Source organism: Drosophila mojavensis, unplaced genomic scaffold, assembly GCF_018153725.1.
Source record: "Drosophila mojavensis isolate 15081-1352.22 unplaced genomic scaffold, ASM1815372v1 contig_136, whole genome shotgun sequence".
Classification (NCBI taxonomy): domain Eukaryota; kingdom Metazoa; phylum Arthropoda; class Insecta; order Diptera; family Drosophilidae; genus Drosophila; species Drosophila mojavensis.
This window is the reverse complement of record NW_025318667.1, coordinates 15618179-15642929: the sequence shown is the minus strand read 5'-3', so window position 1 is coordinate 15642929 and position 24751 is coordinate 15618179. Positions and strand designations below refer to the sequence as shown.

The following is a 24751-nucleotide window of genomic DNA, read 5'->3' as shown; positions in this document are numbered from 1 at the left end:
TTAATATATTTCTTTGGAAATAAAATAACTCAAACTGACTTCAATTCTTTGTATTTGTCTCCATTTGTATAGCCTAATATAGTAGATCTAGAGCCGAATTTATTATATAGCTTATTTATTGACTAGAAGAAACTTGTAATATATAAAATTATGGAATTATAGAATATCCAATTTTCAAAATTAAATTTTTATATTCGAATAATCTAGGCAGTTGCAAAGATTAGAGAGGCTAAAATATTAAATTTTCTTCAAGAAAGCTTAAGAATATTTGTTAAACTCTTCATGAAAAGATGAAAGATCGCAATTAAAGAATGCCTTTTTAAATAAGCCGATATATGAACAAAAACATACAAACAAACTTATGTATTATATATTATATAAATTATATGCTATGAATTGAAGGAGCCAATCATAAAAGGAATTCCACTATAAAATGCATATATAAATCTACTTATATATATTCAGGCTTTTATTTGAATTCAAGTTGTTGTTGCCTCATTGTGGTTTATTTAGCAGTCGTCTTCAAGCGTATGTTCCAGCAACCGCTCTAATTCCATTTCTTCGTCTTGTTTCTCTTGCAACTCCTTGGCCACGCTCGTTAGCGCCGATGGTTGGCGCAGGCGCACCTGCTTATCAACCTCCTTGTCGAGCACCACGCAAGCAAGTTTAGAGAGCTGCGATCGGGCGGATTTGCCCGCATCACGGCGACGCTTGCGCGTTGTTGCCGGGACTCCATTTGCGTTTGTGTCTAGCGTTTGCTTCTTTTTAGCTGGCTGGCGCTCTTTGGCTGTGTGATCGCGCTGCAAATGTTTGCTTAGATTTTGGGCACTGCTAAAACAGCGCTGGCAATTAACGGCCAGGCACTCAAAGCGCCTGCCCGTGTGACTGGTCAGGATATGCTGACGCAAATTACGCTCATACGAATAGCTGCGATTGCAGCCAGGCTCGGTGCATGAGAATGTTGATTCCGCATTTGCTGGATGTTTGGCAGCAATATGAGCACTCAAGGCACTGGGTTTGTCGTAGTTTTTGTCGCAGTGCTCGCACTTGTGGCGCTCGCGTCCGTGTAGTGTTTCGCGGCAATGCTTTGTGTAGAGCGTCCATTTCTCAAACTGTTGTTCGCATTGGGGGCAAGAGTAGAGTCTGCAGCTACGCTGGTGACTCTCCTGCTGCCACTGTTGATAGAAGCCGCGCTTGCATTTCTCACAACGAAACGGAAATTGCTGTGTGTGACGTACGATCTCGTGGCGGCGCAACTTCATTTTTTGCCTGAACTTGAGCGAGCAGAAGCGGCACTCGTATTCGCGCGGACACTCATGTGCCTCGCGCAAATGGCGCGTCATGTTGCTAGTCGATATGAACATCTTGTCGCACTGTGGCAAGCTGCATTTTACTGTTTTCTGTGGCTCCTCAGGACGCTCGTGTGTGCTGCGCAGATGGCGCTTCAAGTGGGTGACTATTGAATAAGTCTTATCACAGCCTTCGTAGCTACAAGCGTGCTTCTTCTACAATAAGAGCCAAACTGTTATAAATTGAACGACAAGTATTTTTGGGTCTTTTGTACTTACAATACCCGTATGGTGGTATTCATGGCGATCCAATTGGTCCAGACGCTTGAAGCTCTCATTGCAACCGCTTATGCTGCATGTGTACTTGGGACCGGTGCTGTTGCGACGAGCCTGTTTAATCTTAAACTCCTCCAATACCACATCCAAGTCGCTGTCGCTTGTAATTTGCACACCCGGTGCCATTTCGCTTTATTGTAGACTAAGGCCTGCAGAAGAACAACGTGCGGTCATCTAAGGCTGATATTACTTATCGATATAGCGAAATATTTCATTGAAGCATCGATATTTCGCGATAAAATTTACTGAAACTGTGCTATCGATACTTCTCTGATAATTATTTCTTTTCGCCACTTAATATATATGAAGAAGAATTGATAAATATGAATTATATAACAGCAAGAAAAACTCTTCTCACAAGAAAAAGAAATAAAATGGAATCGAACTGAATTTATATCGGTTGGTAATTTATATCGATTCTTTATCATAATCGTACTGCGAGGTCATTATCAACATCTAAAAATTGCATGTCTAATCAAAAATTAATTAAAACTTTAATAAGCTATCAGAAATCTACATAAAATACGCGTCCTCAACTCAAAAATTCTAATAAATGTACTGTCAAACAGTATCGATACTCTACAAATCATTGCCATCGTGCCGCGCGTACGTTGTCAACATATTTATATTGTGTATATTTAGTAAACAGCTAAGTAAGATAAGCTCTATCGCTAGAAATCAGAAAATCAACATAATAAAGGTAAAGGCTATAATATCATCCGCGATATATTTGCACATTCTTCTGGTAGCTATATCAAAAAAATACCAGCCGATTTTGTTTCAAAACATATTTTTGTGGAGGCCCCCGATTAGCCACATTATCGATATTTGGCATCGATTGTTTGACAGCTCCACAGTATATGTAGTTGTAAGCTTAAAGTTATAAACGGAACTCGTAGGCAGGATAATAAACAATAGTATTAATTCAAAAATAATAATAAAACATGGAATATGAAAGTGTTCTGATTGTAAAGCCCGAGGTATTTATATATAAAATACCGCCACGCGCTAGCAACAGAGGATACAGGTGAGATATCATCTACTATACAAGAAATTCTGCTGCAAGAAAAAAACACAAAATTTTGCTTAGTTGTTGTTGCTATGTTTTCTGGTGCAATTGAAAGTTTCGTGATTTCATGCAGAGACGCCCCCACATATCACACATACGCACACTGTGTATACATATTGTTTGTGGCTGTGTGTGCGCGCGTGAGAAATGCATAAATTATGTTAAAAATGCGCAAGGCACGGAAATGAGATTGAAATATGTGGCAAAGAGACACAGCAAAAGCAATATAGCCAAGGTTAAGAAAAGCCCATTGACTATTGTTGTTGATTGCTGCTGCCTCCTTTGAAGTTCAATATCAATTGATTTTTTTTTTTAATTTGTTGTTTTTGTATGCAGTTGTGTTTTTTTTTATTTGAGCGGCCAGTTTGCAGTTTCTCTTAATTGCTGTACATTTCACTTGCAAGTGAAATGTTTGTATGTATATGCATTTGCGTGCGCGCTCGTCTATCTATATGTATGTATGTATGCAGATGTGTGTGCGTGTGTATGTGGCCAAAGCTTTTGTATATGTACAATTGTTTTTGTAGTTACTTTTGTTGACTTTCTTTGTTTTCGCTTAAAGCGTTCACTAAGCGGAAACATACCAAATACAAAATACATACACGCACACATACATACATATAGATGCACATGCCATTCAAGTAAACAATGTTTATTAACGGAACGAGGCAAAATAAAAATTAAAAAAAAAAAAAACACAAAAACTGTTTTCAAACCCGCAGAGCAGCGGACTGGAACCTCAAAGAGCCCACCTGGACCGGACGAATGCGCTTGGTGGCCAAAGGCACCGCTTGCATACTGAAGCTGGAGGATAAGACGAGCGGCGCTCTCTTTGCCAATTGCCCCATCGATACATATCCCGGCGTGGCCATCGAAGCGGTCTCGGACAGCTCACGCTACTTTGTTATACGCGTCCAGGACGACAATGGACGATCGGCGTTTTTGGGTTTGGGCTTTGGTGATCGTTCCGATTCGTTCGATTTGAATGTGGCGTTACAGGATCACTTCAAATGGGTAAAAAATCAGGAGCAAATCGAAAAGGAGAAAACCGAACCCAAACAGGAGCTGGATCTGGGCTTCAAGGAGGGCGAGACCATTAAAATCAATATGCGGATAACGGTAAGTGATTTGAAGAATCACATGGACACCCACTAAAAATGCTATGCAAAATGTTCGACTTATATGTGTAGCCGACTAGCAAATACCGCGTAGTCAGCTCTTTAGTTTAATGCAGGATAAAAATAATGAGATACTTATCCGATATTTATAGCTGCTTTAAGGAACGGCGCTAATATATATGAGGATATTGCATAGATGAATGAATAGATGGATAGCAGCTCAGTAAAATTTTCGACTAACCGATAAGACGAGATCACGCACTCAACTTTTTAGTTAGAGTCCTTTAAAACCTTAAAAAAAAGGGCGATAATATTGTATATAAATGAAGCTAATGGATGGCTGAATGTCTTCCCAATACAGTGTTCGACTTCCTTATGAACTACTGGAAGATACCGCGTGATCACCTTTTTCAGTTCTCTAAATGTCCTCGAATATGTTGTGCTAGGGTAAAGAAATCTTTTAAGGACGGCAGTAAGAATTGGGACATATGTATTTCATCCAAGCATATGAATGGATGTCGTGGTCATCGTATATCTTTGCAGAGAAGCAAATTTTGAATTTAAAATGCTGCAAATTCTTATTCTGATTGATCCATTTGTACTATCATACATCCGAAATTATTGGGGCTTGAGTTTAACTGTTCTCGTTTATCTTGTAGCTATATATCTTGTATTATAATATCTATAATACTTTCTGATCTTCGAACCTTCTTCTTCATATATATAGTATATAGATAAGTGTTTAATATAATATAATAGTGATTTCTCAGTATAATCTATATGATAGTTGACCTTCTGCTAACAATATTTATTATCAAATATTAAGCTCACTCATATCTGACCCAATCTCCACTTGCCTTGCTTTACTTACAGAAAAAGGATGGCTCGGAGGGCAGCTCGCGTACTGGCAAGGGCAAGAGTACTGGTGGTGTGCTGCCACCGCCACCTGGTGGCTTGGCAAAGATCGCACCACCGCCGGCAGCGCCGGCTGCAGCGACACTGCGCCAGAGTCCGGCCGCGTCGCCGGCACACAGGACGAGCGGCGGCGGCGGCGCCGGAACGGAATGGACCGATTACGCATCCGCTGGGTAAGCTGCCAGCACCATGATATACCCAAATTGCATTCAGCTTTTTCATTACTCTCCTCTTCTTTCCAGCGGCAATCAAGGTCAACAGAATTCGGCAAATGCCAATTGGGTTCAGTTTTAGGCTGGGACCAGCGCAATGCGTCACGCACCGGTTTTGTGTAAAGGCTCTTAAATGCTTCTTCTTCGTCTTCTTTTTTTTTGCACACCCATACACACGCACGCACGGAAATACACACACACACACACAACTTAACCCCACTATTACGATTTGATATATATGTGTATATATATATATATAACAGAATTAAGTCCGTTAACGTTAAATTTAAAAATCTTTTTGTTCATCGACATAATGAGCACTTTATATACATATATATAGGTTCACATTACATTTCATATATATAATATATATGTACACATATATACTCACATATATATATATACATATATATGTTCCAACGTACGACTTTCAAGGTATTTCAACTTAAGTGTTTCTTTTGAGGAATGTAAAGCATGAACAGAGAGTGGCATGAAACACCCACACACACATATATATACAGGCGAGAGGGAGATGGAGAAAGAATGGGAGAGAACAGTTTGTGTTCGAGTTGGAAATGTAGCACTAAAACATTCCGTTTAGGGCAAGGCATTGTAATTAGTTCAAAAAACAAAACAAACAAAAAAAGTATCGTTATCGTTATCGTTAAACAGTCGATTATAAATTTCTTTACAAATTTTATTTTTCACATTGTTTTACACACACACATACTACCACGCAAACAATCACACGTCTAAAATGAAATGAAAAATAGAATTAAAATGAAGAAAGGAAAAAAATAACATAACATAATTATAACTCAATTTATTTAAGTGTGCTAGAAATTGCAACAAACAAAAAATGCAGAAAACCTTTTTAACAATTTTGTTGATAGCTCTAGTTAAAAAAAAAAAAAAACAAAACAAAGAACGAACATAAACAAAAATCAAATTAAATTGTGTTTTGCTACGCAGCATTTCAAACTGTTGCTGCGTTTATTTTGTTGCTGTTGATAAAATACTAGATGCGGTTTAATAAATTCTGTTCAAATAATATTTATATATACATTAATATATATATAGCTGTAACTGGCACAGTTGTACTATTTCCGTAATGCAAATCTTATATTCTGTTAATCGATGAAGAAAGAGAGAAAAGAGAAAAACAAAAACACATTTAAGCTTGCAGTTCTGTTACAGTTGGACAGCCACTGCTCGCGGGGCCACCAGTGGGCCTGCTGCACAGTTTGACAGCCTCGCTACGTTGCAATCGTCTTGTTTTGTATTAGTTAATTAATTCCCCCCGAATTAATGTACATGTAATTAATTGCCAGCTGTGCAGTTTACAAAATAATAAAAAATATATGTACACATCTATTAATATAAATATACAAAAAATAAAAATATATATAATGAATATGAAAATAAAAAATAGCAATGAATTTCAATGTACAATCTCTTGAGTTTTTCTTTTCAACTAAATTTCCCATATGTAAAAAGTACTTTCCAATTGGAAAGTCCAATTGGCACGAACGTTACCCAATTGGACGATCTAGCTGTCTCTTTCTGTTCAACATATCTTTATGCGCTCTAAATTGTAAAAGAAACGAAATAATTAAAATATATATGAAAAAATATTTAAATTATTTGTGAATTATAATTTATAGTAATTTTTAAGCTCCAGCAATGTACTATTTTTGTTCATATCTACTTTAACCTATAGTTTTTTTTAGCAACTATTTTATTTATATATATATATAAACCAAACCAACAAAAAATAAAAGTATATCAAGGTTTTTTTTTTTTTTAATTTTAAGTTTTTATTTAACTTATAGTGGGTTTCTTCTTAATCTTGTATAATAATTTTTCTCATTTTAATTGCTTTTATTTATTTATAATTTTTTTTCGTACTTATGTTTTTTTTTTTTCTTTTCTTTAAGGTATAATTGTTAAGCATATTTGTTAAATTTATTACAACTCAAATATTTGCATAGGACTTTTTTTAATACATGAAATTTTAGTACGTGTTTCTGCTATGTTCATGTTTTCCTTCTGTTCTCGTTTCTTGATTTTTTTTTTTTTTTTTTTTTTTTTTTTTTTTATTTTTATTTTTTTTTTTTTTACATACACTCAAGTTCAACATCGTTTTCTCATTACTCATATACATAGATGCATGGGGCGGGTTCTATACGAATAAATATAGATGTATTTTATCTGGCTAACTACACAATGCGGTCAATTTGCCGCCAAGATCAAACATCGTACCATCATCGGATCATCGTCTCGTCTAAATGTTAATAATTTTTACTTTGAATTTTGTTTGCTTTTGTTGTATTTTTTCAGCTAGCCTTTTAGTGGATTTTTGGGTGTTCAGAGTTTTGGGGAAGCGTTACGAATTTGTATTATTCAGATGATTTATACACACACACAAATAAATATATAGCGATAATTGTAGTACGTACATACATAAGGTTTCCCTTTGAAAATGTTTTATGCGTTCTATTCATCTGCCTTATATATACAATTACAACAACTTATATATACAATTTTTGGCTTTGAACAGTATGTGATTGTGTGTGTGCGCGTATGTATATGTTATACTACGCTACATATAACTCGCGTTTATGTGTGTGTGTGTGTGTATGTGTGTGTATGTGTGTGTATGTGTGTTAACATAATATTTTCGCTATGTTTTTTGGACCACCTCTTGACTTGAAAAATGTACAACAAAAGCGTTTTATGCTTAATCATAAACTAAAGCTAACTTATGCTGCTCTGTGTCTGTGTATGAGTGTGTGCATGCATTTGTGTATGTGTGTGTGTATCTGTGTCTGTGGTGCTTGTGGCAGCTAAACGCAGTAACAAGAAATTTACGGCATAAATATAAACAAAATTTAACATTATAATAGTACTGAAACTATTTATCCTATTTCGCGGCTAACTGCCACACACACACACACATATATATATATATATATATATATACACACGCACATACATCCATTACACACAAACTCACGTGCACACACTGTGTGTAACGGTAACTGCTACCATCAACAGTTATCTGTTCTCCCCAACTCCCCTGACTTGTGTTGTTGCATTTCATTTTTCGGTGTGTACAAGCGTGGATCAATCCATGTGTGTGTGTGTGTGGTTTTGTGTGTGTGTGTGGCGCTGATTGACGCTGGATGCTGATTACATAAAGCGCTGACGTTTACTGGTGTAGTGGCAAATGTCCATTTTGTCATCGATGGGACTGCCGGGACGCTTGCAATGGCGCGCGATTTCGTTGGCAACAAATGCAAATAGCTCCGGTCCTCTGTAGAGAAAGAGAAGGCAAATGCAATTAGTATACTAATATAATATGTATTTATATATGTATGCATGTATATATAATTTCATATTTATGAGCTTTATAAATCATCAAGCGCAAATTAAATCCACTGTTCACCTCAAACCTAACTCAAGCTGCATCTGGATTGATGATCTATCGATGATCTATACGAAATACTGTGCATATAAAAACAAATATATGAGTCACAGGTCATTCATACTAAAAAGAAAAACAAGTAAGAATGTTACAATCGTGCACTACCGACTTCATAACACTCGTTCACACTTCGAAAACAGTTCAATAATGTTCGGGAATCTCAAGTGAAGGTCTATAATAAATTAACTTTAGGTCGAGCTCTATGGTAATAACTCCCATATATACAGAATCGGAACATCAAGAGTTGCACAATTTAATGGGTCTGCCCCAAAAACTGTGAAGGATTTTTATATTTGTGGCTTTCACATTTCAAAATTCAATACCATGTAACACCTGAAAAATCTATATTCTGTACGTTCTATACGAACTATAGTAATTTCGGATTTATTTCGCTCCAAGTGTGTGTATTGGAGAGAATTTAACACCTTATAGGGCAAAGCTACAGCGGTGTATGACTATCAAGTCTTTAGTATGACAGACGGGCGAACATTTCACAAAGCCAATATACTCCTTTTAACTTCATGAACGAGTATGCTAATAATAATTAAATCTGTCTAAATGCTCGAATGCGGGCAGAGAAATTGATATTGATATATATATATATAAATAAATAAATAAATAAATGTATGCTAGTATCATGCACTATAGATTTTAAACGATATCATGGTTATTTTCCGATATCATGGTTATTATCATCGGCTATTTTCCGATAAGTTCAATCGAACTTAAATGAACTTTTGTGAGCAGGTAGAAAAATTGATATCATATAAATATACATATATCTATAAATATGTACATGTAAACATTATAGAGTCGGTCAAACCCTTCCATCTCATTAATCATTTAACTCTACTTATTTTCAATGGATTTAAATAAGATCGGTTCTCATAATTTGGTTTACTAATTAATATGAGATTTGACGATGTATTCTAATTCAATCTATATTCTATTCAACGCACACATAAACCTAATACAAAACCACTAAAATCGAGCAATCTAGGCTAGGCTAAGCTATTCAATCTAGCATATTGTTAAATAGTAACATATCAAATAATCAACTATTAACTAGTTGGCAAAGCTTATAAAATTAATAAATAATATAAAAATATTATATAAACTAATTGATAAGCAATGCTCTCTTGACTATACAAGTGATTATATACTTGGAAAGTAATCTGCATTGATGCATGACAAACTGAAGGCTTCTTCTACAGTCTGGGCACGCCTCTATTCAACGTATTTGGTAATAATTACCGTGGACGCAAAACCAAGGCCTCCTTGAAAGTGTGCAGATCATCTCCGATGCCGCCAGTGGAGCCCACTGAGGCCTGAGCCCCGGCGGCGCTAAGCAAATGCGTTGGCTGTCCGCCGACGGTGGGTGGCATCATGTTCAGTCCGTTGCTGGCAAAGCCTATCGCCGGGCCAGTGACGCTATTGCTGCTACTGTTCACTTGATGGTGATGCAGTCCACCGCATTGATGGTGCTCTGGCTTAGGCGACCTGTGCGATAGAGACAGCCAGAGTAAGGGAGAGACAGAGACAGAGAGAGAGAGAGAGAGAGAGAGAGAGAGAGAGAGAGAGAGAGAGAGAGAGAGAGAAAGGGAGAGTGAGAGTAAAAATTAGTTCAATGGATGTGCTCGGCGGCCCTAGATGTCGGACTCACCGACGATTGGCATGTGGATTCGTTGGTTGTGTTGGCAGCGGCTTTCCGGCTAAATACGCCAGCAGATCCTCTCGCCTTATCATGCGTCGTTTTTTGCTGCGCGCCCAATCGGCCAATTCGCGTGTGCGTCTTTGGTAGCCGCATTGTATGGCAGCGTCGCTGGTGCGTTTGAGACCATCACATGATTCTAGAATATATACATATATTATTATATTATATGCAAGCCTGAGAGGGCAGCAGTCAAATCAGTCGTCAGTCGGTAGGTTCGCTGCTCACCTTTGTAGAGTGTTGTCACAGTGCCAGCTGCGGTCTGAAAGGGCAGCCACAGTGCCCCAGTCTCTGAAGAAAATGTGTTGGAAGAGCGCTCTGCAGATAATAATAAAAAAAATGAATCCAGGAAACTGCATTATTATTGAGTATTATGCTGAATGCGTAGGTAATGCTATTATTAATATTAAATTCATCATTCCACATGCTCTAAATTGTTTAATTAACTTCTACAATAATTAAAATCTCATAGCCTAAAATATTTTCAATTAATGCGAATTAAAGTTAATAAACTAAATAAATAGTAAAATCGACTATTATAATTATTTTATGCTCTAAATAGTTTAATTACTTCCTTAGTAATTTAAATCCATTAAAATAATATTTTCAGTTTATTCTAAATTCGTAAGTATTTTTTAGGCATTGATTCTCCAAAAATACCAACAAAAAATCAAAGTATAATTTTTTTTTTACGCACAATTAGTTCAGTTGTTTATATATGAAACATCATATATATATATATACCATACTATCTTTGCTTATATTCATATATAAACAGTGGCTTGTAAATTTGCCAGCTATTCAGTTTATCAATTGTTTTCGTTTAGATCAGCTGGTTATTTATTGAATATCAAATAACAGCGAAAATAATGCAGACAGAAAGATCGCCTAGGGAAATTGTTCTCTTGTCTCACTCTATCTATCTCTCTATCACTCTCGGTGCAATGGACAGCACCTGCTGCTGCTGCATGTACAAAAGGCACAGGGAAAAGGACCAAAAAGCAACTTGCCGTTATTGATCCGCAGTGCATACGGCAATAGCAAATGACGACAATGCGGCGGGCAAGTGAGCGAGTGCAAGCGAGATAGCAGTAGAAACCAGATTATATATACATATACATATACAAAGTACATATACATATGTATTGTAATCAAAAGAAACGGAAATAAGGAGCATTAGAAACGTTTGGGTTCAGCTAGCAGCAGCAGCTACAACAATAACAAAAATGAGAATGAAGAGAAGAGGCAAAGACAATACATATACATATGCCGCTAGGGCGGAGGCGGCGACTGCGACGTCAGCAGCCGCAGCATCAGCTTCCACTCTCAGCATCGATTGTCAAAACAGCTGTTTGTCAAATGCTATATTTTTTTTTTTTCGTAAATGACGCACTATATTTATGCATACACACACACACATGCATACATATATGTATATACACACTCATGCACAGAGATACTTTACAAATAACATTTAGCTATGTTAAACAAAAATAATAATAAATAAATGGAAAATCTAGAGAGTATCATGTCAATTCCTAAGGACAATCAAATGATGTTTTTTGTTGCTCTGCGCTGCGCAGCGCAAATGTTATTACGTTTCTGCTTTCCCTTCGTTCGTGTTTTTTATTTTTTTCTTTCCTACATTCAAAGAGGAACACCAAAAACCGAACTCATGACAGAGACACACATCTATTGCATTGCAGGCCCTTTTGCTGCAGTTTGATAATGCGTAGATTGCAAACGAATATGGGGAGAATAGAAAATGTGGAGAATTTTAAGGCGTGTGAATAATGCCTGCAAGAGCAGCAGCAGCGCCACCAACAAACTTTCAAACACATACACAAGCGTTGGGTTAGAGCTTAAAAGCCGGGCCTGTTGTATACATGCACTTGTTGTTGTTGTTATTATTATTGTTGTTGCCTGACAGGCAGGCTGCACGGTCGCTATTAATATGCTCATCCAAACTATTTTTATGCACACACACACACACACACACACACACATCGGATGTGTACATGCATGTGTATATATGTATGTGTATGCATGTGATATTATACGTCGAATAGAAATGTAGCAGAGTATATCATAAACAAAATTGACTCGGAGAGGCGAAGAGGGAAAAGAACTTTGCCACAAGGATGCACTGGACGCTTGGGGCCACTTACCGCGATAGAGCTGCGCCACTGCAGTGGCCGAGTCCTGGAATGCGCCCCAGACGGTGCTCAAATTGTTATCGCTCTGACGCACAAACTCGCGCTCGTATTCATCGTTCTGGCCGGCTATTTCTCGATGGCATTGCTCCTCGAACCAGCTCTCCTCGCCACCGGATTCTTGTTGCTGCATTCTGTGTGTCTATGTGTGGGTTGTGGGATGGAGGGCACGGGATCGATCGCTGGCTATTGTTGTTGTGTTTGTTGTTATTGTTGATACGATTATTGCAATTATATTATTGGTGCGGCATTCCGTCAAGTCGTTTGCGATTCCCTAAAACTTTTTGGACTCCTTTTTCGAGTCCACCGACGGCCTTTGACTGCTGCTGCTGATTCTGCTTCCTCTTAGCAGCGACAACGACGACAGCAGCACGCACTGACACATACAAATACACTGAAACATACACACGTACGTAGACACACACACACTAGCACGCACGCTTCTTCGTGTGTGTGTGGGTCTTTGTATGTAGCGTTGGTTAATCTGTGTGCCGAGTCCCTCTTTCTTGGCGTTGCGACGGTCCGCCAAGACAATTAAGATACGATCCAGTTGCCTAATAGAATCTACTGCGTCGGAGCAATTTAGATATTAAATATGAATACGATTGACACCAGTTAAAAATCAGCACGCAGCACATTTGTATGTTAACCACCACAAAAAATGAACTAAGCTAGAGGTGTGAGAGCTTATCGACTAAAATATCGATAATTATTTAAATAACAAATACCAGTGGTGCCAATCAACGAGTGTTTACATTCCGTGAGTTACTCAAATAACACACTATACATCGATTACTCAGAATTATGTTTCAGAACGAAATAAATATCGATTAAAAAGATCTGACTTCAAAAACCCGCGCATTCGATTGAATGGCATGGCGAACCCTTCATTTCCATTTATTTCCCTTTCATTTTTTTTTTCTTTTCATTCTGAATTTAGCGGATAGTTGTTAGTTCCTTACAATTATATTCCAGTAGTAAGTAAAATACACGTTTCATTTTTTTAAAACAATATTCTCATGTATATTTTCTACTAAGGTTCATTATTATTAATTGCTACCCGAATAAAACGAGAAGTGCTTTCAATTTGTAAATGAAATGAAAAAACATTTTGCTTTTTATTGCCACACGCACATTTGTTTAGACCCTTGCAGATGATAATTAACGTATAACCAATCTCGTTTATAAGCATTTACCAAATAGTCAGGCAGTTTTAAGGCTCTTAGGGAACAACAGCCGAAGAGATCAAACTACTTCTATATAATCTATAATAATATCTGCATTTGGTAGAATATATGTGTATATAACAATTCTGCAAGGGTTTTTCGATTTTTATTTTCTGAATTTTTTGTTTGCGAGCGAGCGAACGAGCATAGAGCCGAAGACGGCAGATTTTGATCAAATTTCAAAATGTTTTTTAGTTTCAGTTTTTTTTTTTTTTTTTTTTTTTTTTTTTTTTACATTAGAAATTAGTTCTTAAAATTCAATATGTTAAAATTACATTTACAATTTAGTTATAATTATTTTAATAATTGTATATTAATAAACAGGTATTCTGCTTAGCTTTTCTCTTCGATTTTTTTTTTTTTTTTCTTTTCTTTACAATTTTGTAATTTTTACGTAGAATGTTCTGAAGTACTTGATTGTGGTTCTTATTATTCATTTACATTTCACGTTGGCAGATTTAGAATTTTATTTGATTGCTTTTGGCTAAATTGTTGACAAACAGCATGTAATGAAAGGCTTAGGTAAATGTATTAGTTGCGTTTGGCCCCAAAACTGGGTCATCCTTCATATATATATATATATCTATATACATATGCATATATACATAGCATTAACAACTATGTAAAATTTGTATGATTTTCTTTTCTTTCTGTATAATGAGCTATTAACAACAAACGCTACTATTACTATTCAATGTTTTTTCTTTTGTTTTTTCCATTGCAACAGTTTCCGTTTATACTATTTTGGGAGCACCAGCAGTGTTTTGTTGTTCCTGTGTGTGTGTATGTGTGTATCAGTGCTTAGGCAGGGGATATTTGGGTCAGGCGCAGCTAACGAAGTACAGTGAAGCTAAAGGGTCGCAAAATAATTGCATATTGATTTTAACTTAAAGCATAATTTTGAAAAATCGTTTGAAAGTTCATTATAAAAATTGAAATTTTTTACTTTGCTCTAAATTATCCAAATAATGTGGCATTTTTCCTACTCAATAAACAGGGCCGGCCCTGGGCGGCATAAATCTCATGCCAAACACTTCTGTGTATAAAAGTAATTATATTTTGGAAAAAAAAATTTGAAAAAATACTCTTCGCAATAATAATAATATTAATCATAATGATGCGCAAAAAAAGGAAAACCTAGTTTTAATAACAATTGCGCCTAATTCGATTTCACTGTACGCATAGCTTGTGTCTGTGTGTCTGTGAGTGGGAGTGTGAGTGGGATAGCTAGCGCTGTTATTCAGCAGCCGGCGTTAATAACGATAGCGATAACGATAACGAGGGCGATAGCGATACCGCGGCAGCCGACAGAGTTGCGTTCAGGTGGTATCATTGCCAATGCCATTCTTCTGATCCAATTTATTGGATCCCATTTTAACCATATACACAAAGTACGTAATGATCTCCGACTCCTCCTTGATGGGTATTGTCTTGAAGTGTTTCATGATGGTCTGAAATGAGCAATGGGCATTATTTAATATTTGCAATAAATACAGTTTTTCTTTTAATTAGTATTATATATTGTCTTTGATCAATCGCACTCACATCCGCTAATTGGGCCCGCTTCATGCCCTGCCGCGTCTGCACCTTGAAGTGGCGCTTGTAGCGACGCAGCGCGGACAGATTCAGCTGATAGAGATCGGGAAAGTTTGGTAAATCGGTGTCCGTTTCGTTGCTATCGTCCTCGCTGTCCTTGCGTCGTCGCTTCGTTCGCACCGATTGGATGCGCTCCTTGTGATAGTCGCAGATGTAAATGTGCTGCGCACTGGGATCGCTGCTCAGCTTGAGGCGCTTCTGGGCCACCGTCTTCTGTATCCGTTTGCTGTAGCTGGCGTAGCCGGCCTGATTTCGGCACCTTTCCATGTCGTCGATCAGGCAGCATGTTTGGTCCGTGAGGCCACCGCGCGAGTCCTCCTCGCCGGTGCTGAATCCGTTGTTCATGGTCAATTTGTAGCTGTTATTGTTGTTGTAGCTGCTATTGTTGTTGTTGCTGCTGCTTTGTGTGATTTTGGGCAGGGATATGCAACGGGTATATGTATTTATATATATAAATATATATGCATATATATTTATATATATTTCTATGTATATTTCCACTAACTTTGAACTGTGCGTTGGCGAAGGCAATAAACGACTAAATTTTATCACAATCGCGAAATATACATTTGTTGTTTAACATACGAATTTTAACTTTGTAATTTTGTTACCTTCTCTCCCACTCTGCTTTCTGCTCTGACTTTGTGCGTTTTTCTCACCCCCCATTCGCCGCAAACATCATCACTTTGCCACTGTGTCGCTCTGTTGTGAACGAGTTCGACATAACAGTTTGCATGCCGATAACATAACATAACATTCTGTTTACATTGCGTCGCCAGGTTGCATAGACTCACTTTTGCACACACATGTTGCTCCCAATTGCGCTTACGTCGCAACAATATGCATTACGTTGTTAATTCATATGCGTTACGAGTTACCCCTCTCAGCTTTGCGCTTTCTAACGTACTGCACGGCAACAACTGTTACTGTTAACATAAAATATTATTTTACTCTTTTGCCATTCAATTTATTTCTGTTGTTAAGAAATGAAATAAAGTGGTTGATGAATTTGTTGGCGCAGAATATTAAGCTGTATTACAGTTGAGCTTTCAGAAATCGATTAGTTATCGGTGCGGACTCTTATCGAATTAAAATCGACCCCCTATCAATATCGATAGTCGCTTCGACTGTTTCTGCAGCACTACTTTTGCGTTGAAACTTCAGCCGGACGTGTATGCGGGAGCGCGTTAGAAATTTGCTTCGAATCAATTTATCGTGCGTCTGCGTCGTTGTGTGAACAAAAAAGTGTAGCAATAATATTCAAAAGGTAAATTGCAAGAAAAATGATTTTTTTTGTTGTTTTTTTTTCTTCTGAAATTGTGCGTTATTAATAAAGCCCACACACACAACATACATAACTACATAGAGGGGGCGACGCCAAACGCTACTGCTGCGACGGCTCAGCAAGCACCAAATTCTCAGCAGCCTCAAAGCTGAGCAACGAACGGACTAGCAACAAACGCCAATTGGAAGCACACACACACGTATGCATACATACTGCGAAGTACATATGTATAATTCCAATATGACTGAACTAAGACGTGCTCTGATGTGCGTGTGTGTATGAAAACGAATTTTTTGTTTTTTTTTTTTTTTCCCACATAAGTACATGTATGTAAATGAGGAACATACTCAAGGTACATATTTAAAAGAAAAATCATAATAACAAAAACAAAAAACAAAATCGGCTCAATGACCGCGGTGTTAGTTTCTTTTTTTTTTTTTTTTTTTTGCATTCTTTTTCATTTCGATTTTCCAATTGGCCAAATGGCAGAACATAAAAGCTGAAAGATACACGCGCCCCCGCCCCAAACCACATACGCCAAAAAGTGCAACGAGTGAGAAATAACAGTGTGCCCATTTCATACATACGTACATATTTATATATGTATATAAGTACATGTATGTATGTCCATGTAAAAATATATATGTATGTATGTATGCATTTAAAGTTAGCATACTATTACATATAAATATGTATGTATGTATGTATTTAATTATTCAACATCTCTACAAATAAACCATGCAAAAATGTTGTAAATTCTAACGTCTCAACCGTGTGCTTGTGTGTGTTAAAAATAAAGTCAAATCCAAATAACAATAAACAAATGTAACACAAAAATAATAATAACTGTAGATGCTGTATACATCAAAGGCAATGGGCAAGAGAGATTCCAGAATAACAGTAAAATTCATAAAGACGAAAAGCTCATGTATTTGTGCACGAGTATATACTCGTGCATGTGTGCGTGCGTGTGTGCAAACAAGCAAGAGATTTTCTGTGAAAGAGAGCAGAGCCGCACGTAAATTACGGTGCTTGCGACTGCGACGTTGTGTATGCGTGTGTGTGTGCGTGTATGTGTATGTGTGTGCGGGACAGGACACCAAGCAAAAGCAACAACGAAAATTTTCATGCTATAGAAGTTGGGGAGGATAGCTGACTGGGTGGCCTCCTGCGGGCAGGAGGCTGATGATGGGGCATAACTTTTTTTAGCTGACGCTGTTATCGCTGTTGCTGCGCAGTCGCTAACGCTGCCAGCGTCGCAGCCTGTGCACTAGTTTTGTTTTTTTTTCTCCTACTTTTTTATTTCTATTTGTTGCTGTCAAGCACAACTCAAAACATTAAAAAAAAAAAAAGAAGATGGGAAGCAAAAATGGAAAAAAAAGAAATTGATGCAAGTTGCAAGGAGTCAGCTCACTGGTTGTCCTTGAGCGGTACAGCCTCGACTCCAAACTCCATCCAGGGTCGCGCGCGCGCCTCTCTCTGTCTCTCTCTCTCTTTCTTTTTGTGTGTGTGTGTGTGTATTTGCATGGACATCTCTTCAAGGTTTTCCTTTTCTTCATTTTTCCTTTCTGTTTGTATGCTTTCTCTCGAGAAAAATGCATTTTGATGTGTGATGCATTTTTATAATTCCCGTTGGCTTTAATCGCTAATGCGACACACAATCGCTGGCCCGCATCAACGCTAGCTGATGACCCGGTTAGCTAAATGTATTTTTTATTTATTTTTATTTTTATTTTTTGTTGTTTTTAATTGTACGTAGTTCTAACATGCATATGTACATAAAGACATATGCACATTGCATCAGTGGCTTCGAATCAACTTTCAAAAATTTTAAATGCACTCCGAAATCTGTAATTCAATTTGATTAAAACTCAAATAAAAGTCATGGAATCAGAATCGAATTGCCGCTTGGCATTGAAGGTATTTGTAGTATGGTAGGCCTATAAAATCTGAATGCACATTACTGGGTATTTTGAAGCTGAATTCGATGTCAAAACGTCAGAGCGAGCTTATTCTTATTTCATACTTTTTTTTTTCAAATTTTTCGCGTAAATCGATAAATTTCGAGCATCTGTTTGGTTCATAAAATACACGAAAACTTGGGTATTTGGCTAATAGATTAGTATCGCTGTTCGATATCTTGCTATATTTAAACGGCTTTTATGTTTCACATAAATCAAAAGTAACGTATACGTTAATATTTAGTAAATCGATAAATATCGACAATAGATATTTTGCTATATTCGAGTGTCTTACACACTTAAATTTGTCATTATTCATTATTAATGAAGAATATAGTATCAGCAGAAAGGCACTCTTTCTCTCTCTCTCTCTATCGTAGCTTACAATATTCATTCCCTAGACTCGATTTCGATATACAATAAACAATAAATGTTAGCACTATCTTGAATTATCTAGTAAAAATTCAATTATTTTTTTTTTAAACGTTCCCCATTAATTTACTAAAAGCTGTCCCCATATCAGCTCTACCAGATCTTTGCGCTGACTAAGTGTTTCTGATAATTGACAAACTATCAAAATATAAATGAATATATAGCTATAATATACATATGTGTATGCCAATCCACTAGCTCTGCTGATTGTTGATTGGAATAATGTTATAGAGCTGTCTAGCTATTTGGTACATATAATTGAAATATGTAGGAGTTCGCCTTGACAAATTAGAATTCGAATCTCCAATCAGAATGTATGAATGGCTTAAAGTAACCACACAATAAATATTGGTAACATTTACAAAGTAATAATAATTGTCAAAGAAAAAAATCATTAAAGGATTTATCAAATTTTAATTATTATAATTCATGTTTCGAACATTAAAATCATTCTTTTCATTTCTCCATTCACTCAATTGTGCTGCAGACTACATTCATTGTTTGCTTAATGCAAACGGTTAACCGATTAACCTATTAACCGATTTGCCGTCTGAGCTTTACTGCCTTAGTTTGTGTACGCAACAAATGGAACTTTAGTCAAGTTTAGTCCGATGTAAATTTGATATACGAGTCGAGTCGAGTCGAGTCGAGTCAGGGCAGAGGTCGCAACAGTTATGCATAGAATTTGATGTAAATTGCATTTGCAAAATAAACAAAAAGCGAGATAGAGAGAGAGAGCGCACTTTGCCAGTTTGCAGGTGAAAATTGCACATAAGTTAATTATATGCATATTACAACAATTAGCAATTTACGCTCTTTGCTGACAATTGCTGACACTAGCGGCAAATGCAGAGTGCATGGTGCAGCTGATGCCGTTGCTGCTTAATGAATTCATGCGTGGGAGCTTAACAGAGAGGAAGAAGAAGAGTGGGCGAGTGCAAAAGAGAGAGCGAACGATATATTGTGTGAGCAAAATAATTGAAAGAAAAATGAAAATGAAAATAAAGCATAAATAGATTGAAAAGTAAAGCATGACACAGCGCACCAACAACAACAACAACCGCAGCAGCAACAGCAAAAACAACAAAAATAACGGCAACAGCAACAATTGCGGAATATCAAACACAATAGAGAACAAAAAAAAAAAAAAAAAAACAAAAAATACGAAACGGCGACTGCTGTTGTTGTTGTTGCTTTCTTTTGTTTTTGTACTCACATTGCGCTAATAATAGCGGGAGCAACTGCTACAACAACAACGACCACCAACTAAAAGTACTGAATTCGTTTAAGAAATACATTTCGTACACACATACATGCATATAAACACACACACACACACACACACGCACATATGTTAAAGCAAAACACAAAAAAAAAAAAAAAATTGGTAAAGGCAACACAGATTTTTGTGTGTGATTTGTACGGATCTAAAAAAAAAAGTAAGCAAAAAAAAAAAAAAAAAACAAACTCTGAGAGTACATGCACACGCACACATACATACATACATATGTACTTGTCTATGTGCCTGTAAGTGAATTTAAAATATATAAAAAAAGAATGAAAATCTGCCAGCAGTGCTGCATTCGTTGTTTACATATACATAGCGAATGTATGTATGTATGTAGGTATGTACATATTTACATATACAACAGTTTCGGGTCAATTGACTTTTAGTGTTGCGTGCACCCATACAACGGCAGACTAAGGAAAAAAGCTCACAAAAAGCAGCAGCAGCGTAGCAGCAACAACAACAGCAGCAGTATCAGGACTCTGTTCGCGTCGGCGTCGCACGCAACAATTCGCCTTAGCCAAGGCAAGCCTAAGCTCACCACAGGCACACACACATACAGGCATGTGCACGCAAACATCCATACATACACACATAGATACGGACACGAAAGGCAGCCGAGAGAATGCGGGCGCTTGTGCTTTCGCGTCTTGCTTAACTCACCAAACCCACATCTCCCTCCCCAAACTCAAACAAACACACATTGGTCGATGCTTCGTCACCGCACAGTGGTTTTAAAGCCAGTTTTCTTTTCTATTCTGTTTCCTTTTTTTTTTTTTTTAATATATAAATTACGTTTGCAGAGCATTTAACGAGCAATATTTATGTGCATTTGCATTCGTGTTGCTTGCATGCTTATGTATGTATGTACTTATGCAAATTCGTTGGTATGCGCCTTTAGCAGCTGCAACTTTATATGTGATTAGAAAGCTCGTCCTGAAGCGATTGGAAAATATCCCAAAGCAGCGACAAGTAAAATGCCATTTAATATAAATGCATACATATACATAAATATATGCACATATGTACATATGTACATATATATATTAATAATTTTTTAGTATATACACAGAAATCTTGAAGTCTTTAAAGCTGAACAGTATTTCTAGATCGCCTTATTTAATACATTTTCTCATTGCAATCGATCTCGAAGTACATATATCGATAGATATTGGCAGCTAATTCTCATTCCTATTATGATGATTTATTTGCATTCAAGTATTTAATTGTCATTTACATTAATTTTGATTTTTAATGGTTTGCTGTGTTTATTTACACTTTCATGGACTCTGACATACATATGCAGATGAGTGTATGTGTGTATGTGTTGTTAAACATGCACATAAATCATTTAATTTCTGTATGACATCAGCATCCTGTGTGACTTGCTCTATTGTTGCTGCTGCAGATGCAACCGGCCATTTCGCGTATGCACACCACACAAACACACACACAGGAACACACTTACATCAATGCATACATACATATATGTATGCATAGGTACATAGTTGCATACAAACATAGAAACCCACTATGCACACACACCCACATATAAAACTAGACCAATATTTGTTGCTGTTAGGGAAAAGCCCAAAAACGCGACGGGATCCAAAGAAGACGTCGCCGTGTTTTCATTTCCGTCATTTGCACGAGTTATTGTTGTTGGTTTTATTGGTGTTGTTGCGCCAGCAACAGGACACTCGGCACGCACTAACAACACCATGAAAAGCAACAGCAACAGCAGCTCCGTTATAATGACCGACTAACTGACTAAGTTCGTATGTATGCCAGCCTACAAATGTATGTGTGTGAGTGTGTGTGCGTATGTATATAATATATGTATATTGTAAATATGTATGTATTTATATATACATTAATATGTATATGTAGGTATGTGTGTGTGTGCGTGTTCGTGCATGCGCCTCGCCAGGCTGCCAAACCAGCGGTCAGGGTTGACTTTTGCAGGAGCCCAAACCAGGAATGTACTCGGAGCCCCTCTCTCTCTGCCTGTCAGCCTGGTAACTCTCTTCTTGCCTTGCATTTGTTTTGCCTCCTCTTGCTAAAAGCAACAACAAAATTAAGTGCGCCGAGGCGAACTCAGTTGAGGCTTGGGCTTCAGCGGACCGCGTGCCGTTACTTCGTTTTTATCCTCCTTATTGAGTTTCCTTCTGTGAGAAGAAGTCTGTCATATGTATGTTTGTGTGTGTGTGTGTGTGTGTGTGTGTGCGTGAATGTGTGTATGGATATATGACTGTGTATGAATATTTATATGGATATGCTTAAGCATAAGCATGGACGGGCATTCATATGCATGTATGTGTGCGGGTGTGTGTGTACATGTATATTTAAGAATGTTTATGTGTATGCGTGCGTGTGCTTGGAATCGATAAAGCATACTTATTTGCACTTTTGGTGCAACATGCTTTAAAATGTGTACTTATGAATGTATTTTGTTTTTCATATAATGTATACACATATACATATCTACAATACATATGTACATATGTATATATGTATAAACATCGTTGCCAGAGTTCGCACACAGTCACAGTCGCTTTTCTCTTAGCAAGTGTATTTGTATGTGTTTATATGTATGTATGTTTGTACTAAAGCTCTGTGCATTCAACTATGTCTGTGTATGTGTGTGTGTGTGTGTGTACGTTGGTGAGTGTGCCAGTTCAACTCGAGATTAGCTTCCGGTGGGGATACAAATCATCTCTCGGTTCGTTGCTCAAGTTATAAATATTAAAAATTCAAAAGCGAGTCCTTTGTACCATTCCTTTATATTCATACATAAACCCTTCCATGGCCCCGCAACAGGCATCCATCACCTATCCAACATTTGCTTTTGTTGCGCCCTTTCGCTTTCAGCTCGCGCTTTAAACAGCTGCTCAGCGGCTGCCACTTTCCTCTTCTGCCCATTCGACCACCCAGCTCGTTACTGTTACTTTACGCATATACTACACTGGTGGCCGAAGAAAAATGTAACAGTGGCATACTTTTAGAAAATCCCAAAACTTTGCGACATTTTTAATGGAATGAAATAAAAAACTAAGAGTATCCTTGTTGTATCTGTAAAAAGTTTTTTTTTTTTGTATTATTATTATTATTATTATTATTATTATTATTATTATTATTATTATTATTATTATTATTATTATTATTATTATTATTATTTTGCCAGCAGCACGCAAAATTTAGCACAAACATTTTTTACTGTTCCATTTGATGCTGTAAACTTTTTGGTCAAGGACCAATCATTTTTTGTGCTTTTTGGCCATTATCGACTGAAGTTGGTTTTACTGGATCTCTCGCTCTCTCACTGTTCTTGCTGTTGCAAACGCACTTAGAAGAAACAAAAGTGCTTTTGCGAAAATTTTGACAACAGCACGAAAATGTTTCCTGTTGCGCTTTTTTTTCTGGTCGCCAGTGTAACGAGTGCAAAGTTGCGCCACAAGCGATTTGCCTGCCTGCCTGCCTGCGTGCGTGTATTTGTGTGTACGTCTGTGTATGTATGTTTGTATTTGCTGTTGGATGAGCGGCGAGTTTTATGCTTGTTACATTTTGTGCTCTGCAACGTTATTTGCCTTGGCACGGACAGCCTCGCTGAGTCTCTCTCCCTCTCTCTGTCTCTCTCTCTCTCTCTGTCTTTCTCGGTCGCCCGCCCGCTCTCTGTCTCTATCTATCTTTATATATTTTTTCAGTCTTCTCATCTCTTTGTTGCAGAGTTTTGTGAATATGTGCTGCGGTGCGTGTGTGCGAGATTCTGCAGTTTTGTTACGCACAACTGGGTAACAGCTTTGCATGTAACGGTTCTATGCGGGTGTCTGGCTGAATGCATGCGCATGCATGCACAAGCGTACAAATATGTTACAGTTAATCTGTTTAAACATCCCGTTCTGTATGGTATATGGACCAGTTTAAAGGATTTACTTTACATAAATATTGTCATATTCATATGTATGCATGTGTGCGTGTGTGTATGCGCACGATTGTGGTTGTTTGACTGTGTGGGCGCATTTGACTCACAAATCAGCTGTTTGCTTTTTTTTTTTTTTTTTTTTGTATTTTTTGGTTCGCCTGTATTGCATGAACAGTGTATACATTTCGTTTTTGTTTTAAAAGCAATTTCGCATATGCTTTGGCCTAAAGCTAAAACGGCCCACGCCATTCCAACATACATCAAAATATGCATGTATGTGTGTGTGTGTGTGCCTGTGACTGTATGCTAATTGCTGAAGCTGCAACAAAAATAACAACAATCAAACATACAAAACTGTGAAATAGAAACCGAAATTAGGTCGCAATCGCCTGCTACATACACACACACACACATACACATATACATATCCGCGCACACCCTCGCGGTCGCACACACACACACACAGCTATAGCCCAGCACCTGCGGCGGCAAGTAAAATACAATTGCCAAAAATAATTTCACTGTGCGACAAAAAAAAAATTAAAATAAAATAAAGCAGAGAATAAATAAAATGCCCGCATACACATGATGAGAAATCGCGTAAAGTGAAAAACTATTTGACTTATTGGAGCAGACAGCAGCGCAGTCGCCAGCGTCCAAACTGTCACTCACAGCGACACCAAAGCACAAT

General features: G+C 37.3%; 5 protein-coding genes across 6 annotated transcripts in view; 2 read left to right on the top strand and 3 right to left on the bottom strand.

The window, feature by feature from the left end:
• Nucleotides 1–35: 35 nt before the first annotated feature.
• On the bottom strand, nt 36–1879 carry LOC6583938 (transcription factor IIIA). Its single transcript, XM_002009562.4, has 2 exons — nt 1569–1879; nt 36–1505 (listed from the first exon to the last, which is right to left on the bottom strand). Exons 1-2 carry the CDS (start codon nt 1749–1751, stop codon nt 510–512), a joined length of 1179 nt encoding a protein of 392 aa, XP_002009598.1. The 5' UTR covers nt 1752–1879; the 3' UTR covers nt 36–509.
• A 584-nt stretch (nt 1880–2463) lies between these two features.
• On the top strand, nt 2464–5136 carry LOC6583937 (NECAP-like protein CG9132). The gene is made up of 4 exons (XM_002009561.4): nt 2464–2652; nt 3417–3813; nt 4686–4900; nt 4970–5136. Exons 1-4 carry the CDS (start codon nt 2570–2572, stop codon nt 5019–5021), a joined length of 747 nt encoding a protein of 248 aa, XP_002009597.1. The 5' UTR covers nt 2464–2569; the 3' UTR covers nt 5022–5136.
• Nucleotides 5137–7475: 2339 nt separating this feature from the next.
• On the bottom strand, nt 7476–12741 carry LOC6583936 (UPF0472 protein C16orf72 homolog). The gene is made up of 5 exons (XM_002009560.4): nt 12306–12741; nt 10366–10455; nt 10090–10276; nt 9681–9926; nt 7476–8255 (listed from the first exon to the last, which is right to left on the bottom strand). The coding sequence occupies exons 1-5, from the start codon at nt 12481–12483 to the stop codon at nt 8132–8134; spliced, it is 825 nt and encodes a 274-aa protein (XP_002009596.1). The 5' UTR covers nt 12484–12741; the 3' UTR covers nt 7476–8131.
• A 1085-nt stretch (nt 12742–13826) lies between these two features.
• On the bottom strand, nt 13827–15879 carry LOC6583935 (histone deacetylase complex subunit SAP30 homolog). 2 transcript variants are annotated; one of them, XM_002009559.4, is made up of 3 exons: nt 15784–15879; nt 15122–15569; nt 13827–15027 (listed from the first exon to the last, which is right to left on the bottom strand). In XM_002009559.4, the coding sequence occupies exons 2-3, from the start codon at nt 15515–15517 to the stop codon at nt 14896–14898; spliced, it is 528 nt and encodes a 175-aa protein (XP_002009595.1). In that variant the 5' UTR covers nt 15518–15569; nt 15784–15879; the 3' UTR covers nt 13827–14895. The 2 variants fall into 2 exon arrangements, with proteins under 2 accessions (XP_002009595.1, XP_043862883.1); XM_044006948.1 differs by having other exon boundaries at nt 15122–15710; nt 15784–15871.
• A 423-nt stretch (nt 15880–16302) lies between these two features.
• Nucleotides 16303–24751, top strand: part of LOC6583934 (serine/threonine-protein phosphatase 2B catalytic subunit 3) — a 29445-nt gene continuing 20996 nt past the window's right edge. The window contains exon 1 of the mRNA XM_002009558.4: nt 16303–16439. The gene's annotated coding sequence lies outside the window, so the exon portion shown is untranslated. The remainder of the gene's footprint in view (nt 16440–24751) is intronic.

Excerpts from the sequence above, each read along its gene's own strand:
- LOC6583938 (XM_002009562.4), bottom strand. The coding sequence starts at position 1,751 with ATGGCACCGGGTGTGCAAATTACAAGCGACAGCGACTTGGATGTGGTA. Across the intron at positions 1,506-1,568 it reads AATACCACCATACGGGTATT|AAGAAGCACGCTTGTAGCTA; the intron begins GTAAGTACAAAA and ends CTCTTATTGTAG.
- LOC6583936 (XM_002009560.4), bottom strand. The coding sequence starts at position 12,483 with ATGCAGCAACAAGAATCCGGTGGCGAGGAGAGCTGGTTCGAGGAGCAA. Across the intron at positions 9,927-10,089 it reads AATCCACATGCCAATCGTCG|GTCGCCTAAGCCAGAGCACC; the intron begins GTGAGTCCGACA and ends TCTATCGCACAG. Across the intron at positions 8,256-9,680 it reads GCCTTGGTTTTGCGTCCACG|AGGACCGGAGCTATTTGCAT; the intron begins GTAATTATTACC and ends CTTTCTCTACAG.
- LOC6583937 (XM_002009561.4), top strand. The coding sequence starts at position 2,570 with ATGGAATATGAAAGTGTTCTGATTGTAAAGCCCGAGGTATTTATATAT. Across the intron at positions 2,653-3,416 it reads GCTAGCAACAGAGGATACAG|AGCAGCGGACTGGAACCTCA; the intron begins GTGAGATATCAT and ends TCAAACCCGCAG. Across the intron at positions 4,901-4,969 it reads ACCGATTACGCATCCGCTGG|CGGCAATCAAGGTCAACAGA; the intron begins GTAAGCTGCCAG and ends TCTTCTTTCCAG.
- LOC6583935 (XM_002009559.4), bottom strand. The coding sequence starts at position 15,517 with ATGAACAACGGATTCAGCACCGGCGAGGAGGACTCGCGCGGTGGCCTC. Across the intron at positions 15,028-15,121 it reads AGCGGGCCCAATTAGCGGAT|ACCATCATGAAACACTTCAA; the intron begins GTGAGTGCGATT and ends TGCTCATTTCAG.